We start from the raw sequence: 16183 nt of genomic DNA, 5'->3' as shown, positions 1-16183 counted from the left end.
GCAGCAGTGGACGAGTTATCAAAGAGATGGGGATCTTGCCACACCCCCTGGGGAGGATTCAGACGAACACTGCAAACATTTGATGGTTTCGCCAAGTCAGGAAGAAGCCTGCATATCCGGTTTGAGATTCGATTAATGACCTTCAGAAATCACATATGCCGATCAGCGTATCAGGGCTTCAATAAGGAGGCAGATTTGCTTAACGACGATACATCCGTGTAAACGTGAAGTCTCACACTACAATACAGGTGAAACTTGGGTTACAGACTCTTTTCCAAAAATGTGTGACATCCTAATGTCTAGGGGAGTCTCGGCAATGAATGCAGAAATGTTAAATGAACTACGCGTACGTCCTCAGTGTATACCACGTCAGTGGGCCCTCACGGACGTCGCAGGGTTTGAAGTCCTGGATCGCTTCACCGCCCTCTTTTTAACCGGCACGGATGAACTACCCAAGTCACTAGCAGCTCCAGTTGGGCCGCCCTTGCGCTTCTGCGGCGGCGCCAGGATATGCTGAGTAGGGACGCAACCATTCGACATTGCGAAGCTGTCAGAATAGGTCGCGAATCCGTACGGCGACGTCGGCGTCGACTGACAGTACGCGTAATCCGTACCCGCAGAGGGCGAGGGCGAAACTTGTGTCAGATATGTGTTGCAGTAGTTTGTTGCCGTGGTATAGACCGGGTATGCGTTGTTGGCGAAAGTCGCGGGCATGTAATAGTTCATGTGATACTGAGGGTGGTGTATGTCTAGTGGCAAGGCAAAGCCGGCCGATGGGTAGGTTGGCGTTGCCATTGAGGTATGAAGTGTGTAGTTGCTGGGTTGTCTCAGGCGCCTCGGCGGGCTGGGCGTGGCCGGTGGTTCCGGGACTCGGACTGGCCGTCGTGATGGACCGGCGGTGTTGCTGCCACGTCCTGCGTGTGGAGGTGTAATGTGGTTTGTCCGGGGGCCGGAGGAATGATATGCTGTGTTTGTTCGCGGGCTCGCTTTGGTGCGATGAATGCTGGGCGGTACGATGCGAGGTGTGGTAGTGTCGCGGGAATCTGCAAAAACCATCCCAAACGATTCAGAATAGCATCGGGAGATTTGTTACATCGATTCAACCAAGAACTCACCAGAAAGGGGTGGATAACCTGCGTCCCGAGCGGCCTGAACCCAATCGGTGACCTCTTGAATCTCGTAGTGCAGCACGTTCGGAGTAGAGTAGTGAACATCGTCACTAAACGCTCCACTAACCGGTGTGTATCCCGCATTCGAGCCCGCCGCGTGTGGTGGGCGACCCTTAGGACGTCGGCGCACGGGAATGGTCGTCCTGCTTTCAGCCGTCCTGTTTCCAGCAATATGACGGCGTGGGCTGCTCGACGGGAACGACACTTCAACAGCCGGGGCAATACTGGCTCGGTTGACGGTCGAAGCTGCCGTCGAAACCCCAGCCAGCTGCTGAGCAACAACCCTGCTTGCCTCGGCCTTCTGCGACGATCCATATTTGCTAGACGTCGCTGCCTCGGCCGCACTAGAACGTTGCGCGACGCCTGCAGATATCTGCCCCGACGCAACAAAGCGGACGAACACACCCATAGATTTCGACGATTTGCCATAGGTATCAAAGTACGATGGCAGCTGCTCGTAACTCGACAGATGCGGCTCCTCAAATTCGTCCCGCAAGCCCAGTCCTTCGTCATCGGACGGAGGAAACATCTTGAACCCTTCCCTGTGTAGTCCCATTCTGATAACCTCGGATGTGTCAAATTCCACCTCTGCGGGATTCTTCGGAATATGAATCAGGTCCATGAATTCCTTGAAGCTGCGTAGCGCTTCAACCGTATCCCTTCGATCCAACTTTGACAGTTCCTCCAACACCATCGGAACCGTCGCCGACGCCGTGGCCGTGAGCCCATTCAAGAAGGAGCTCGACACCGACGCCAAAAAAGTCGCAAGCTGCTTGTCAAGCCCAATGAAAGTGTACTTGATCTTGTGCACAAACTCCCACGGCGCCACGTATCCCAGGTGGTACCGGTCCTCGCGCAGGCATTTGATATGGTTTGTGTAGTGAGCAAGCTGTGCGGCGCCCATGAGGAAGTCACGCGTGCCCGCCAGTTCGACAAGGCGTTCGAAGCCTTCGCAGAGGTTACGGTCGGGGCAGGCTTGGACGTCCAACACCCCGCGTGCTAGTGCTTCGATCTCTTTGATGTCGTGGAGATGGCGCTCTTCTGTGCCGATGGGCGGGAGGTCGAATACCATGGCTGGAAAGAGGAAGTCGTAATGATCTCAACGTGGTTGGGAGTTGCGTCAAAACGAAGAAGTCGGGGCGCATGCAGTCTAGCGCCCAGCAGCAAATCCCCTTTGCAGTGTCGTCACCAACTAGTCTACTACCCGAGTAGCTCGACTCCTGTGAACGGTGTCACTTTTCTGCACACTCAATTCTCAAAATTCTGGCGGAAAGATAAGGTTGGCAAGGCCCGGGCGAACGCATAACCTTCGCTGAGTACCCTGGGGCGGGTGCCTACTAACCGTTAACAGGTTGGCGGAGTCGCGTGTTCGAGTGTTGCATAAACATGCCTGCGCTGATGTCATCAGGAATGCTGATGAGTCGTGGGACTTGCACGCGAGCACTCGTTCTTCTTTCTCAATCTTTTCGGCAGATTGCTCGATATCACGGGCATTGAATTCCACTCTCCAATTGTCGGAGAGGGACAAGCAGACAAGCAGAGCTGCTCCGGAGTCAGGGTAGGTGATTTTAACCACTCCTCACAACTTGGACGCCCGCAACAGTTCTGATTTCGACACGGTTTCCCCACGATGAGCGAAAGGTATTCTGCATCGCGAGGGGGAAAAGATAATGCTGAGCGGAATTGAGATCCGGCAAGAGGAGCTCACGCAGCTAAGTAATTTGCACAGCGTGCCTGCCCCCACACCGGGTTCTCGACTCCCACCACTGGAATCTCGCAAGATCACCAGTGCTCCCTCCGCTCGTGAGAGAGAGAGAGAGAGAGAGAGAGAGAGAGAGAGAGAGAGAGAGACAGACTACAACTGTCGACGCACATTGATAAACTAAAACTGCGCGCTAGGGAGTGTTTCGGGCATCCTTTTGACTCTAGAATCCGAGGAATGCTGTGCACAAGGGCGAAGCTGAAGTGGCCTCGTAGGCGAATCCGCCACTTATCCCAAGGAGGGCGAACCTCTGACTGGAATAAAAAATTGTCGAAAGGAATTCCTGCGTGGCATCGCAGAACCCACCACATCCAGTGATGAAGTGGTACGTCGTTCACAGTCTGCTTAGCTCATATTCTCACTCATTTATCTCCATGCTGAAGGTCAAACATCACGATGATGGGTGTGAAACAAGCCTTAGTTGCCAGATTCACTGTTTTGGCTCCCAAAACCGCCACGGGATCCGGAACGTTGCGGCAGCAACAGATGGCTCAAGGCAGTCGCAATGCGCTTTAGAGCACTCCATCGGGCTATCCCAGAGATGATCCCCGATGCCTCCATCGGCAAGCAAACTGTCAGCCTCCACTCCTCCAAAGGACCATTTCGCCAGTATTTAACAGCCGTTTTCTCAACACTCAAGCTGCAGACGGGTAAGGTGCTCCAGCAGCAGTTGAGAACGCCGTTCGATGGTATCCAATATCTATTTGGTCTGATACCATTGAGCGGTATCCAAAAACCCATCCTGTGCAGAGATGTACAGTAGTCATCGTTGGTGGAAAATTGAGCTGTGTCGTTTTGGTCCCTGCAGCTTCTTCGTATCGTAGCTCGCTCTGCGTTCGAAAAGCATTGCCACATGGCACTGCCAGTAGCCTTCCAACTTCTGGCGAGTTCCAAGCCATTTGCTGTGGCTTGTGTGGCGAAGGAAGTGAGCAAGGTTAGACTAATATAGCTTTTGACACGTGCCGTTTGGAAACTGGGACCCTAAAACCTGGGTTGGGAAGTCCTCGGAACGCGTTTCAAATATTCGAGCGAGCGCGCCCGACAGGCATTTTCCCGTTCATCCAGATCCAGCCCTCCAGACCACGATAATACCAAAAATGGACGTGCATTTTTCGCTTCTTTTGGGTTGCTGTGCATGGGACAGGGCTGTTTTTGTCCAACAGTGGAAATAGCTTGAATGGGCCTTGGATCATCGGCTGATATCGGCCGGCCTGCTGTGCATTGCATTCATAACCCAGCGGCCTTTGGGGATTTCACCGGTTCTTCCACTTAAGCGAGCTGCTGGTTATTTATTCGCGCCGGACGTTCAACCCTCTCCTCTTAAGTCCCAGCTCAGCTCGTGGGACTTTCCGCTCTTTCAAAGCACAGTCTCATTACGCCAACATTGAGAGAAGGATGCCAGCGCAAGTCATTTCCGAAGGCTCCTCGTTACGGCAGCGCGTTGGAGCAGAGGGTGCTGCGGACGCGTCGGCTCAGTCGAAGGTCAGCAAGGGTAATGTCGTGGAATCGGCCAAGTACGCGGACCAATGGGTGAAGCCCAACTTCACTCTCAATGATATCCGTGCGCATGTGCCGGCACACTGCTTCAAGCGGGATACTGCCCGCTCTTTCCGCTATGTCTACGCTGACGTCGCAATGGTAAGGCTTATGTTCCGACCATCTTTCTAGCTTTCCGTGGCAATTGCGAACTTATCGTGTTCCTGCTTCGTATAGGCGCTCGTTCTCGGGTTCCTCGCCACGAAAATTCATTTGCTCCCCGAAGCCGCCCGGTACTTTGCTTGGCCCGCTTACTGGATAGCACAGGGTGTTGTCTGCACCGGCTTGTGGGTGATCGCCCACGAGTGCGGTCACCAAGCTTTCTCAGACAAAGCATGGATCAACAACTCCGTCGGCTACGTTCTCCACTCTTTCCTCTTGGTGCCCTACTACTCTTGGAAGTTCTCGCATTCCAAGCACCACAAGGCTAATGCCCACATGACAAAGGACCAGGTGTTTGTGCCCAACAAGCGTTCCGAGTTCGTTGAGAAGCTTGGACCCCGTCAGCGACCTATCGACGACCACCACGATGAGGCCGTGTGGAAGGAGGCCCCTGTTGTGGAGTTCCTTAACATTGTTGCCATGCTCACCTTGGGCTGGCCGCTGTATTTGCTCAAGAACGTCACTGGTCAACGTTTCAACCAGTGGACGTCGCACTTCCGTCCCGATGCTCCCATTTTCGAGCCTAAGCAGTGGTTCTCGGTGGTGCTGTCCGACATCGGCTTGGCGGTGATGGTTGGGCTTTTGGTGTTGGCTGGCCAGATCTTTGGCTCCAGTGCTGTGATTTTCTTCTACGTGATTCCATACTTCAACGTGAATGCGTGGTTAGGTATGTATCTGCGTTCAGGTTGATACTTGGATTCGGGAACGCACAAACTAACTGTCAATCACACACTTCTAGTGCTCATCACATATCTCCAACACACCGACCCCAAAGTCCCCCACTACACAGAGAACGAATGGAACTTCCTCCTCGGCGCCATCTCCACCGTAGACCGCGACTACGGCATCCTCAACCACTTCTTCCACCATATTGGCGACACACACGTTGCCCACCACATCTTCAGCACTATGCCGCACTACCACGCACAAGAGGCGACCGCGGCATTGCAGAAGGCGCTTGGCAAATACTATCTCAAGGATACGACGCCGATCTGGAAGGCGCTGTGGAATTCTAGGAACACATGTAGATTTGTAGAGGATGAAGGCGACGTACTTTGGTTCAAGCATTAGGAGACTTGCAACCAGTAAGCAGTAGAGATGGCTGGCGACGTACTTTGGTACAAACAACGGGAGGCTCCCACTAGTTAGAGATGACGGGCCAGCTATCGATTTTCTTTGAAATATATTTTCTTTACGAGGATCGTTGCGGAGCTGCATGCGGGGTTGTTTTCTTTTTTTTGAATGTTTGGAAATTGGCTTCGATGTCGCCTACCAGGAGGTGAGGCATCTAGGCGGACTCATCGCACCTCTTCCAGCCTATACATATCGTAAACGATACTCCCGTTCAGACCAGCCATCCTCCGATATTCTGCAAGTCCGGTGGCATATCGTCGATAACCTTTGGGACTGGGCGAGGAGTTATGCTCAGACACGGCCGCATCATTGTAAGAGAAATCTTGCCCCCTGGCCGTCGCGGATGTGATTGCCAAAGGAAGGCCTTACTAAGAGACTCCTATTGACTACCGCAAAGAAGCAATCAGCAGCGCATCGAGCGGAATCCAAGTTCCTCAGATAAACGTGCAGTGTATTGTAAATCACACCCAAGATCCATATATACAATTGAGGTCCACTACGCCTACGCTCTCCCTACAGCTTGCTTCTTCCCGCAATTCATACGACCTTAACGATCTGCTTTCCGGTGTTGCGACCCTTCAGCATGCCCACGAACGCAGACGGGGCGCTGGCGATACCCTCGTCAACGTGTTCCTTGTACACGATCTTCTTCTCCTTGATCCACTGGACGATCTCCTGCTGGAATCGCTGGTAAAGCTCCCGGTCGGCGTAGTAGTCGCCAACGATGAAGCCCTGCAGCTTCAGCTTGGACTTGATGAGCATGCTGAGGTTCTTGACGCCGTAGGGCTCCGATGCGTTGTATTGGGAGATGGCGCCGCTGTTTTCATGGAGAGTGGCAATGGTTAGATACGCGAATCGTTGTGTAGCGCAGACTGTAAATTACGTCGCTTACCAAACGGGGATACGTCCGTGAGCGTTCATCAACGGCAGCACGGCGTCCAACATCTCGCCGCCGACATTGTCCCAGTACACATCGATACCCTTGGGGCAGTGCTCCTTCAACGCATCGGTGTACGATTTCACCGTCTTGTAGTTGAAAGCGGCGTCAAAGTTGGCCTCCTCGAGAAGCAGCTTCACCTTGTCGTCGCTTCCAGCCGATCCAATCACGCGGCATCCCTTGGCCTTTGCGATCTGTCCCACAACAAGTCCGACGGCGCCCGCGGCTCCGCTGACGTAGACAGTCTCGCCGGCTTTGGGCTCGCCGATCTTCTCGAGACCGGCGTAGGCGGTGTAGCCGGGCATGCCGAGGATTCCACTGTTAGCGGGACATAGCAAAACCGTGAGCGATTTGTTGCGGTTTCCCACGAGACGGTTTTCATGGCCGTGCAACTTACAGGAAGTACGACAACGGCACATCGGCCTTCTTTTCAACCTTCGTCAGACCCTTCTCGGACACAATAGTCCATTCCGCCCAGTCGACCATCCCAACTACAAGGTCGCCCTTCTGCAGCTTGCTGCCTTCTGCCGCGCGGTAAACCTCAGCGACGGCCGTCCCCTGCAGGGGCTCGCCGATCTGGAACGGATGGATGTAGCTCTTGGCTCCCGTGGCCATTCGCATGCGCTAACACATTTTGCAGCGGTAAGATCAGTCTTCTGAGGCGTGACAGCGCCTTCCGCTAAGATCAACGCTGCGGCTTACCATGTAAGGATCCAAGGACAGGAACAGGGTCTTGACCAGCACATTCTCGGGCTTGATCTCAACGGTATCGGGGTCGAAGTCCTTGTGCACAACCTCCATGTGCTTCTCCTCGACCCATCCCTGTCCAGGGTCCTCCCTGAAGATGACAACGGTGTTCTTGATGGCAGGCATGTTTGTGATTGATTGAAGGGATTATGCGTAAATGCGGATGAGGGTATTGATGTCTTGGAAGTGTATGAGGGTGTTCCAAAAGTGAACAAACGGAAAGGGGGAGCTGGTGGTCTCTCCAGGCTTTTATACTCCTTGGGCCTCACACCTCTCACGCGGCACATGAGTATGAGCGTCTTGAGCGTACATCAAAAACCATCACGGAGGCACAAATCCGATTCCGGGCCCGTGGCTGCAGCCGCCCTCGCTAAACCATCTCATAACCGCATGGTAGTAGCGAACTAGCGGATCGCACTGAACAAAGCGGCCCTCGGAAGACGGATTGTCCACCGCTGGCCGTCGATGGAAGCTTTGAGAACTGGGAGACGGAGGCATTTGTCACATCAGCGTCACACACACGGCTTGCCCAGATTTGCAGCCCTCTTTTTACGCGCTGGAACCCTAACCCCACTTTCGTGACATCAACAACGGCAGCCTCTTTGTCCAGTCAACTCATTATTCAGCTTCGCACCTGGGTGGGGGCAGAGAGGGAGTCCATGCGAGATCAGAAGGCAGAGGCTGCTCAAGAGGACAACTTGGGCCAAGCACCGTTTGGACGACGAGCGGAAAAACGCGAGCCGCCGCCAACCCGTCCTCTCTGCTTATGCTTTCTGTACCCCAAGTTGGCCAAAAGCGTGGGCTTTGTCGCTTATGCCTGCAGCTGAATCTGTCGCTGGGCGACATGGGGACCTACGTTCTCAATAAGCGGCCGCCAACATGAGCAACTCGAGCTGTCGTCGCCAAGAAGGTAATTTCTTCGGAGGGTGGGTTCGATGCACTGGGTGATGTATCGGACCCTGTCGGTTTGACTATGTCCGGCAACAAAGCATTGGGCATGGTTACGGACAGGAGAATGGCTCGCTGATATGCTAACAGCTGAGTCTGCGCACATCTCACGCAATCAAAACAGGTGGACATCTTCTGGGCTGGCCGAGTACGACGGACGGTAAGTCCCTTCGAGACAACGGATTATCATTCCGGCGACAAATCCGCGGGTGTTCCTGAAGTCGGTGAACCCTGAGATGACCATCATTCCTTCGCTGCGCCAGCCGAAGAAGATCCCTTTCATTGGAATGGATGACCAGGAGCCTCATTTTTGTTCAAAGGTGAGTTCTCCACCGCGCAACGGATGCTTTGCACATCATGCAGACAATTGTTGACCATGACCCAGGATGGGCTCGATATGACCTGGTTTTCCACACCAGCCGAACTTCCGATGTCAACGCATGCGGGGCTTGTCAAAAGGGTGAACGCCGTCACATTTATGGAGGCATGCCGTGAAGCTGGCAGGCAACCTTCCTGCGGCAGTATTGAAATGCAAACAATTACCATGCGGGCCACCTAGCGTCCCTAGGAGCTGGGAACAACTTTGAGCACCAACACATGATGTACTCGCAGACCAGATGGCAGAACAGGGCATTCTGGACCGCCATGGAGATTCAAGTGTACCCCTACGACTTGCGCTTATGGCTGCAGAACATAGCAGCAGATACTTCACTGCCACTTGATGTGCACCATTGGGTCTCAGCAGTTTCACCAAAAGCTATGCGACAATGTCTGTATGCTTGTGGGTGCTTGGAATCGGTGATCGGCATGCAAACAACTGGATGGTCACTCCGGAGGGGTTTGTGATTGCAATCAACTTCGATTTGTACATGTCTCGTGGTGCAATGAGTTATGTGCCCGAGGTTCTGCCCATTCGGCTCACCCCACAGGTAAGCTGGCTTCCCCTTCAATTTCCACCGCAAATTTCTCATGTGTATCGTTTCCTCTGCGCAACCAACAGGTTCGGAATGCCATTCATGAGCCAACCTTCCGGGCTATCATGACAGCTGTCCTCCCTGCTCTAGGCGCCAAACCTGATCGCCTCGCTGAAACCGTCAATCCTTGGTTCCTCCCATGGACGTGCTTAGAGTTTCCGGGGATCTGCAGGAGAATCGCGGAAAGCGCCTGTCCAAATAACTTACCTTACGACGCAATTTGCAAGAGATGTCAGGCTACGTGGGAAACCATCATCGATTGAGCCAGGCCTGAGTATCTCCTTGAATGGGACCTTAACGTATACCATCGTAGGAAACCCTGGATTGGACGCCTTCAAGGGAAGATCCGCAATTTCTAGTTGACTGAGTGGCAGAAGGACTGTGGCTTTCTTATTGCGCTTTTTCGGAGTTCGGGAGGGCAACATGTTGAGATGCCTGTGAAATGCTTTGAGATGGTGAAGGTTTCGAAGGCTCTACTATCGGCGGCTGCCCCTTCCGTCAACTGAAATTTCCGACAACTGAATTTCCGTCGCTGAATTTCCGTCAACTGAGACGCGACTGAACTGACATATGACACTACGTTCTGCCGACTCATGGGCGTCCAATCAACTCCTTGGCGCAATTTATGATGGTACTTCGTGCGGAGGAGGCGCTGCTGATGCGAGAAGGTGTGAACTGCCGACATATCTGCGCCAATCCAAACGCGAATCCCCGCCGGTCGCCACTTCTCGTCCTGCACGTTGTTCGCTGCTTCGGGAAGCTATGCCTCGGCCAGTCGAAGGCATCATCCTTCGGAGTCTTTCCCTTCGGCGAATAGGGGAAAGGCTTTGATGACATACTTCGGCAGCCCGTTCTGTAGACAGGAGTCAAGGTACAGTATGTGCAGCCGAAAGAGACCCCTGACTGAAGGTTGCCGACCTCGGCGCATATGAGTTAATCGTCGCATTTTCGTTTGTCCCGGCTAATCTTACTCGAAGTATCTACCAGAGGTCCCGTCCCCATATGCCCTACTCTAATCTACTTAACTCTACGCCGTGAAGCGGGGCCCAGGGGCCCGCAACTTCCTATGCATTCCCATGATGATTTCCACATAGTCTGGTTCATTGGAAGCTGTAATGACGCCGAATCGAATCAGAAACTCGATAATGACCAGGCCTGACTCGGGCATGAACTCTCCACGATGCAAGTGGGCTTGAACCTGTGGAAGGTGGGAGCAAATGATGAACTGGGCCCTACCTTGCGCTGACCATCTATTGCTACGGTCTTACCGTGTCGAGATCCATGAGATAGAATGCCTGTACTTCGCCATCGACTGCCCTGGGGGCAAAGTGGGTAGACAATTCCATATCGTAGACATACTCTGTGTCGGGCACCCATCCTCTTTTGGCGTCGTCCAAGAAGAAAGAGATAGCTCCCACGCTCCTCAATCCTGCTTTCACAGTCGCTGGATCCAATCCGGCCTCCTCATGGCACTCTTTGATGATGTTCTTGTATGGATGAACTCCAGCTGCTAGCCCGCCACCTTATCCCCGAATGGGTTAGCAAGCCATTTCTTATCTAGAAGTATGTCCAAAACCGTGTTTACATACCAACCAGGTTGTCCAACATGTTCGGATATGTCTGTTTCGTCGCGCTTCGCCTCGCTATCCACATTTTGATCGCACCAGTAGCTGGGTCACGGACATAACCGTTCAAATGACATCCATATGAGCGGACTCCAAGCAATCCAGCGGCAGCTCGCTCGACTCTCATGTAGACGCCTTTCCCATTATGTACGTCATAGCGCTCGTTTCGCCATCCATGTAGACATCCAAAGAGAGGGTGATCTCTGCTGCTCTCGTTTCTGAATTCAAGAAGGACACGTTCGACCGCTTCGGTTCTCGCGTCGGCTGTCGTCAGGGAAGAGTGAATGCGTACGCAGTGTTCCTGGACCTCGAAAACCTCTGGGTGAGCAGAAAGGTGCCGCCGGACCTCCGGTTGAATGTACCCTATGATGACATTGTCCGTGGCTTGGAGCGACCAGCCTACGCGTTCGGCCCGAGTAGGGTAAATGATATCCTCTTCCGTGGCGAGCGAGAAACCGTTCGCCCTCCGCACGAGGTCTAGAAGGGAGTGGTGAGGTGCGGCGGACATTTTGCGATAGCGCGGGCTTTGGAATGTTGCAAGGTTAGAGTTCTCAAGCAGCAGCTGGACTCAAAGCTGGACTTTGCAAGCGCAATTAACAGATTAACGCGGACCAACTTCTTTCGGACTTTTTCGAACTCGAGACCACGATTCATTTCGATCCAGCGACATCGGAACTTTTCACATCTCAGCTCCATTCCATCACCGAGGCCCTTGACGTATGCAGCTACTACCATGCTGACCAACACTAAGGTGAGGGATGCGCTCCTACCGTACCGATCTCCGTCAAATCTAAGCCGTTAGGTTTAAAGCCACCAGCAGAGCTCCTGAAGAAGATCAAGGTCCAGACAGGGGTCGTTCGCAGGTATTGGATAGGCTCGGCGGCGATCATATAAGCCTCCAGAAATCCCTAACACGGCGCCATTGAATGCAGGATAAGCAAAGACCTCAGCTACTATGATGAAGAAGCGATAAAACAACAAAAAGCGAATTGACAAACTTATCGCGGACGGAGCGGACGAGCATGATATTCGAAAGCAGAAGGAAGTGTTGGAAGAGACGCACGTGATGATGCTCGATGGGAAGAAGAGGCTGGCGAGAGCGCAGGAGGAGTTACAAGAACTTTTGGACAAATACCTTGTAAAGGAAGGAGGTGTCCTGTCTCCAGCCGTAATTGGTTGCTTACTGTCCAATCTCTCCACAGGGTGCGGTAGATCATGAAGCTGCGACTTCGGAGGAAGTGCTCTCTGCACAGTCGCTCCTGCAGACTCTACAGACGATCATCGTATGATGCGCTACATGGAAGATTCACGTCTTCCCACAAGTGCGGTTTCATTGTATATATTTGGAAGGTTTTACTGGCTAAGCGCCCAGGTTTTCGAATGCTACCGACAATATTACGGATGGTTCTGTATTTCTCCCCGCTGCAACTTGGGTTCGAGTACAGTATGTGGGAAATCAGAGGAATATGCCCTGACGAACCCTGACGACGGCACGCGTTCCCTGTCGAGCTTGGAAGTTGAAGCGTTCGGAACTGCCTGGAGGAATTGCAGCACCAGGCTGGGAATTGCACGCACCGGAGCAGAGCACTACTAAAACATATATAGAATATATAGACGCTTATAGAAAAAGGCTTGCCTCCTGTCTCGCTGAGATATATTAGCCAAGTCTTGCCACGATCTGTCCGACTCAGCCAAACGACGCGGATAGTGGAGCAACGCAATGGCTGGACAACTCTCCTTGCTGCGTGTTGCAGGGGCCATCCGAGCCGCTCGCCCAGCCCTGGGCAGGGTTGGTCTGGCAACTTTAGCAAACGGCTTCGACTACAAGCCAGGTCAAACACTACACGGTTTCATCGTCCAGCGAGTTCAAAGGGTTCCGGAGTTTGACCTATCGGCTATTCAACTGAAGCACGACAAGACGGGGGCAGACTACCTGCACGTTGCGAAGCAGGATACGAATAATGTTTTCAACGTAGCGTTTCATACCCCTGTTACGGATTCCACCGGAGTGCCGCATATCCTGGAGCACGTTACATTATGTGGGAGTAAACGGTATCCTGTGAGGGACCCGTTCTTCAAGATGTTGAATAGGAGTATGGCGACCTTTATGAACGCCATGACTGGTAATGACTATACGATGGTGGGTTCAATGTATTCGCAATGGCGCCGCAGGCGGCTAGCTCACTCACATTGGTACATAGTATCCCTTCTCGACGGAAAATCCCATCGACTTCAAGAATTTGATGGATGTGTACATGGACTCTACCTTTGAGCCTCAACTACGCTACCTCGACTTCAAACAGGAAGGATGGCGGTTGGAGCATGAGGATCCGAAGAACCCGCAGAGTCCTCTGATTTTCAAAGGAGTCGTATACAACGAGATGAAGGGTGCATTATCTGATCTGGGCAACCTTTTCCACACTCGGTCGCAACAACACCTGTATCCCAACAGTACCTACGGTTACAACAGTGGCGGAGACCCGGATTCCATTACGAACCTGACTCACGAGCAATTACTTGCGTTCCATGCCAATCACTATCATCCGAGTAACGCTCGGTTCTTCACCTACGGAAGCTTCCCGCTTCACGAACATCTGAAGGCTATTGATGAGCGGATCAGCAAGTTCGCTCCGTTGGATCTTGAGCCTCCCGCAGACGTACCGCTCCTGAATGGACCCAAGAGCATCCGATTGACATGCCCCCCCGACCCCGTCGGTGAGCCTGGGAAGCAGACAAAGATCGCCGTGTCTTTCCTGACAAACAAAGACGTCGACGTATTCGAGTCGTTCGCCGTTCGCGTGTTGACGTCGCTGTTGCTTGATGGCGCCGCCGCCCCCATGTACGAAGCGCTCATCGAATCGAAAATCGGAACAGACTTTGCTGTCACAACAGGTTACAACTCGCACACTCGCATCACGAACGTGTCATTTGGTGTGCAGGGCATCAAAAAGGAGGACGAAGCAACTGTCGAAAACAAGATCATGGATGTGCTTCGTACGGCCGCACAAACAGGTTTCGACCCGGAGCGCATCGAAACGGTCATTCATCAAACCGAGCTCGGTCTAAAACACCGCAAAGCCAATTTTGGTATGATGCTCGGTCAGCAGGTTGTGAGCCATTGGGTACATGGCGGCGACCCATTAGAGTTCCTGCAGGTGACCGAGCATATCGCGCGGCTGCGGGAGGAGATTGTGAAGCCGGGCTTCTTTGAATCACGAATCGAGAAATACTTTCTCAACAACAAGCACCGATTGACATTCGTCATGGAGCCGGATGAGAAATACAATGACGCGCTGAACCTGAACGAAAAGGAGCGATTGAATGAGAAGATTGCGGCTTTGTCAGAAACTGAGAAGAAGCGGATCTATGAGGAGGGTCTCAAGCTGGCGGAGAGCCAAGAGGGGAAGCAAGATATCTCTTGCCTGCCGACCTTGACCGTCAACGACATCGCTAAACACGGAAAATCGTACCCAACAGAGAACACTGTGCTTGCCGGAACTCCCGTACAATGGCGAAAAACGGCTACCAATGGCGTGTCGTACGTATCTCTAAAGAAGGACGTGAGCACCATGCCACCTGAGTTGGTGAAATACCTACCACTGTACACCAATGTGAGGGCTTTCCTTCAACATCTATCCTCGTTTCCGAAACTTGCTGCTGACCTAGTACTTTTTAGGCTCTCGCTGCACTCGGGACCGCCAAGCGATCACTTCCCGTCCTAGATGAAGCGGTCCGCAAATACACAGGCGGAATCGGTGCGGATATCCTCGCATCGTCCACACCACAGTGTCTTACCGAACTCAACGCCGCCCTTCTCTGGTCGTCCAACTGTCTCGACAAGAACATCGGCAACATGTACGACCTCCTCCACGAGATTATCGCCGCCGCCTCCTGGCAGGAACTCGAACGCCTGCAGACCGTCGTCCTCACCAGCGCCAGCGACGCCAACCAGGGAATCGTGCAGAGCGGCCATCGTTACGCCATGAAAGCCGCCGCGGCGGGACTGACAAAGTCCGGCGCACTGCTGGAGACCTTGTCTGGTCTGACCCAGGTCGGGTTCCTTGGCGGGCTTGCGCGGAATGGGGTCGCTGACGTGGAACAGATCTCAACGACCCTGAAGGAGATTTCCGAGGCCGTTTTGAGGAGTGAGGCGGCGACCAGGGCGGCGGTGAATGCTGTACCGGAGACGTGTAATGTGCATGCGGAGAAGATGGGTGGGCTTTTGGAGGGGCTCAAGTGGACGAATGGAGTGGCGCCACAAGCACAGCCTGGAAAGGAGTCGGCGCCGACGTTCGGCAAGCAGTTCTTCGCACTCCCCATCGCGGTGAATTTCACTGCAAAGTCTTATCTGGGCGTGCCGTATACGCACGCCGATGGACCAGCGCTCCAGGTAATGCCCGGTGGAACTTCCAGGACTTCCGGAACACTTTGCACTTAGCCGCTTACATCCTATTTAAACTTCCTTCGCTCAGCTCCTCTCCTCCTTAATGACCCACAACTTCCTCCACCGCGAGATCCGCGAAAAAGGCGGCGCCTACGGCGGTGGTGCATCCTACTCGCCCTTGGAAGGCACCATGTCTCTATTTTCGTACCGCGACCCACCCACAGGTCTGGACAACACCCTCAGCACGTATAAGAAAGCGGTGCAGTGGGCCGCGAACGCGACAAGGGAATTGGGGCAAAGGGAGCTGGATGAGGCGAAATTGTCTGTGTTCCAGAATGTGGATGCGCCGAAGAGCGCCTCTGATGAGGTATGTGCGATGGATAATGCGGAAGAGGGAGGACGTTAGGGGCTTATCTTGAAACGGGGAGGACTAACTGACTGATCCATGCGCTTCCTCAATTGTCTTTGCGTCAAAACAGGGTATGGCATTGTTCCAATACGGCATCACCGAGGAAATGCAGCAAGAGTAAGCTTCGTCCCCATACCCCGCACTTGACGTTCTCATCGAGCATACTAACACGCGGTTTCCCAGACGCCGCGAACGCCTATTCAACGTCACCCTCTCCCAAATTGAGGAAGTTGCAAACCGATACCTCGTCCCTGCGCAAAGCTCGATAGCGGTGCTCGGGCCGACCGAGGACGGGGAGCGGTTACGGAAAAACGGTGCGGGTTGGAAGGTCTCGGTAATCGAGTGATGATGACCAGTTTGGCCGCGGGTTCAGAGTAACGCCTTACTGCGGTCCAC

The 16183-nt window shown here is 53.4% G+C and overlaps 6 protein-coding genes across 6 annotated transcripts; 3 read left to right on the top strand and 3 right to left on the bottom strand.

Annotated features, from left to right (window-relative positions):
• Positions 1-369: 369 nt before the first annotated feature.
• Positions 370-2241, bottom strand: EV422DRAFT_565137 (uncharacterized protein; the record flags this gene model as incomplete). The annotated part of the gene is made up of 2 exons (XM_053072270.1): positions 370-1043; positions 1116-2241. The coding sequence occupies 2 exons, from the start codon at positions 2239-2241 to the stop codon at positions 370-372; spliced, it is 1800 nt and encodes a 599-aa protein (XP_052928332.1).
• A 1794-nt stretch (positions 2242-4035) lies between these two features.
• EV422DRAFT_584730 (fatty acid desaturase-domain-containing protein) lies at positions 4036-5829 on the top strand. Its single transcript, XM_053073434.1, has 3 exons — positions 4036-4569; positions 4645-5296; positions 5369-5829. Exons 1-3 carry the CDS (start codon positions 4327-4329, stop codon positions 5698-5700), a joined length of 1227 nt encoding a protein of 408 aa, XP_052928331.1. The 5' UTR covers positions 4036-4326; the 3' UTR covers positions 5701-5829.
• Positions 5830-6088: 259 nt separating this feature from the next.
• On the bottom strand, positions 6089-7930 carry EV422DRAFT_520114 (NADP-dependent alkenal double bond reductase P2). Its single transcript, XM_053069655.1, has 4 exons — positions 7403-7930; positions 7098-7324; positions 6656-7018; positions 6089-6580 (listed from the first exon to the last, which is right to left on the bottom strand). Exons 1-4 carry the CDS (start codon positions 7571-7573, stop codon positions 6301-6303), a joined length of 1041 nt encoding a protein of 346 aa, XP_052928330.1. The 5' UTR covers positions 7574-7930; the 3' UTR covers positions 6089-6300.
• Positions 7931-8881: 951 nt separating this feature from the next.
• Positions 8882-9678, top strand: EV422DRAFT_320737 (uncharacterized protein). The gene is made up of 2 exons (XM_053066278.1): positions 8882-9324; positions 9396-9678. The coding sequence occupies exons 1-2, from the start codon at positions 9163-9165 to the stop codon at positions 9630-9632; spliced, it is 399 nt and encodes a 132-aa protein (XP_052928329.1). The 5' UTR covers positions 8882-9162; the 3' UTR covers positions 9633-9678.
• A 506-nt stretch (positions 9679-10184) lies between these two features.
• EV422DRAFT_320762 (uncharacterized protein) lies at positions 10185-11927 on the bottom strand. Its single transcript, XM_053066279.1, has 4 exons — positions 10959-11927; positions 10638-10891; positions 10354-10567; positions 10185-10272 (listed from the first exon to the last, which is right to left on the bottom strand). Exons 1-3 carry the CDS (start codon positions 11500-11502, stop codon positions 10397-10399), a joined length of 969 nt encoding a protein of 322 aa, XP_052928328.1. The 5' UTR covers positions 11503-11927; the 3' UTR covers positions 10185-10272; positions 10354-10396.
• A 670-nt stretch (positions 11928-12597) lies between these two features.
• Positions 12598-15856, top strand: EV422DRAFT_320725 (peptidase M16C associated-domain-containing protein). Its single transcript, XM_053066277.1, has 4 exons — positions 12598-13134; positions 13196-14605; positions 14671-15384; positions 15467-15856. Exons 1-4 carry the CDS (start codon positions 12715-12717, stop codon positions 15782-15784), a joined length of 2862 nt encoding a protein of 953 aa, XP_052928327.1. The 5' UTR covers positions 12598-12714; the 3' UTR covers positions 15785-15856.
• The last annotated feature ends 327 nt before the right edge of the window (positions 15857-16183 follow it).

This window comes from Fimicolochytrium jonesii (genome assembly GCF_025526975.1).
Source record: "Fimicolochytrium jonesii strain JEL569 chromosome Unknown EV422scaffold_4, whole genome shotgun sequence".
Classification (NCBI taxonomy): domain Eukaryota; kingdom Fungi; phylum Chytridiomycota; class Chytridiomycetes; order Spizellomycetales; family Powellomycetaceae; genus Fimicolochytrium; species Fimicolochytrium jonesii.
This window is presented reverse-complemented; position numbering and strand designations above follow the sequence as displayed.

Bases quoted from the DNA above. Each gene is read 5' to 3' on its own strand.
- EV422DRAFT_584730 (XM_053073434.1), top strand. From the start codon at position 4,327: ATGCCAGCGCAAGTCATTTCCGAAGGCTCCTCGTTACGGCAGCGCGTT. The intron at 4,570-4,644 runs GTAAGGCTTATG...TGCTTCGTATAG, and splicing joins TCTACGCTGACGTCGCAATG to GCGCTCGTTCTCGGGTTCCT. The intron at 5,297-5,368 runs GTATGTATCTGC...ACACACTTCTAG, and splicing joins CAACGTGAATGCGTGGTTAG to TGCTCATCACATATCTCCAA.
- EV422DRAFT_520114 (XM_053069655.1), bottom strand. From the start codon at position 7,573: ATGCCTGCCATCAAGAACACCGTTGTCATCTTCAGGGAGGACCCTGGA. The intron at 7,325-7,402 runs GTAAGCCGCAGC...AAAATGTGTTAG, and splicing joins TGTCCTTGGATCCTTACATG to CGCATGCGAATGGCCACGGG. The intron at 7,019-7,097 runs GTAAGTTGCACG...TCCCGCTAACAG, and splicing joins GTGCCGTTGTCGTACTTCCT to TGGAATCCTCGGCATGCCCG.
- EV422DRAFT_320737 (XM_053066278.1), top strand. From the start codon at position 9,163: ATGTCTGTATGCTTGTGGGTGCTTGGAATCGGTGATCGGCATGCAAAC. The intron at 9,325-9,395 runs GTAAGCTGGCTT...CGCAACCAACAG, and splicing joins CCATTCGGCTCACCCCACAG to GTTCGGAATGCCATTCATGA.
- EV422DRAFT_320762 (XM_053066279.1), bottom strand. From the start codon at position 11,502: ATGTCCGCCGCACCTCACCACTCCCTTCTAGACCTCGTGCGGAGGGCG. The intron at 10,892-10,958 runs GTATGTAAACAC...TTCGGGGATAAG, and splicing joins CATGTTGGACAACCTGGTTG to GTGGCGGGCTAGCAGCTGGA. The intron at 10,568-10,637 runs GTAAGACCGTAG...CACCTTCCACAG, and splicing joins ATCTCATGGATCTCGACACG to GTTCAAGCCCACTTGCATCG.
- EV422DRAFT_320725 (XM_053066277.1), top strand. From the start codon at position 12,715: ATGGCTGGACAACTCTCCTTGCTGCGTGTTGCAGGGGCCATCCGAGCC. The intron at 14,606-14,670 runs GTGAGGGCTTTC...AGTACTTTTTAG, and splicing joins ACCTACCACTGTACACCAAT to GCTCTCGCTGCACTCGGGAC. The intron at 15,385-15,466 runs GTAATGCCCGGT...TCCTTCGCTCAG, and splicing joins CCGATGGACCAGCGCTCCAG to CTCCTCTCCTCCTTAATGAC.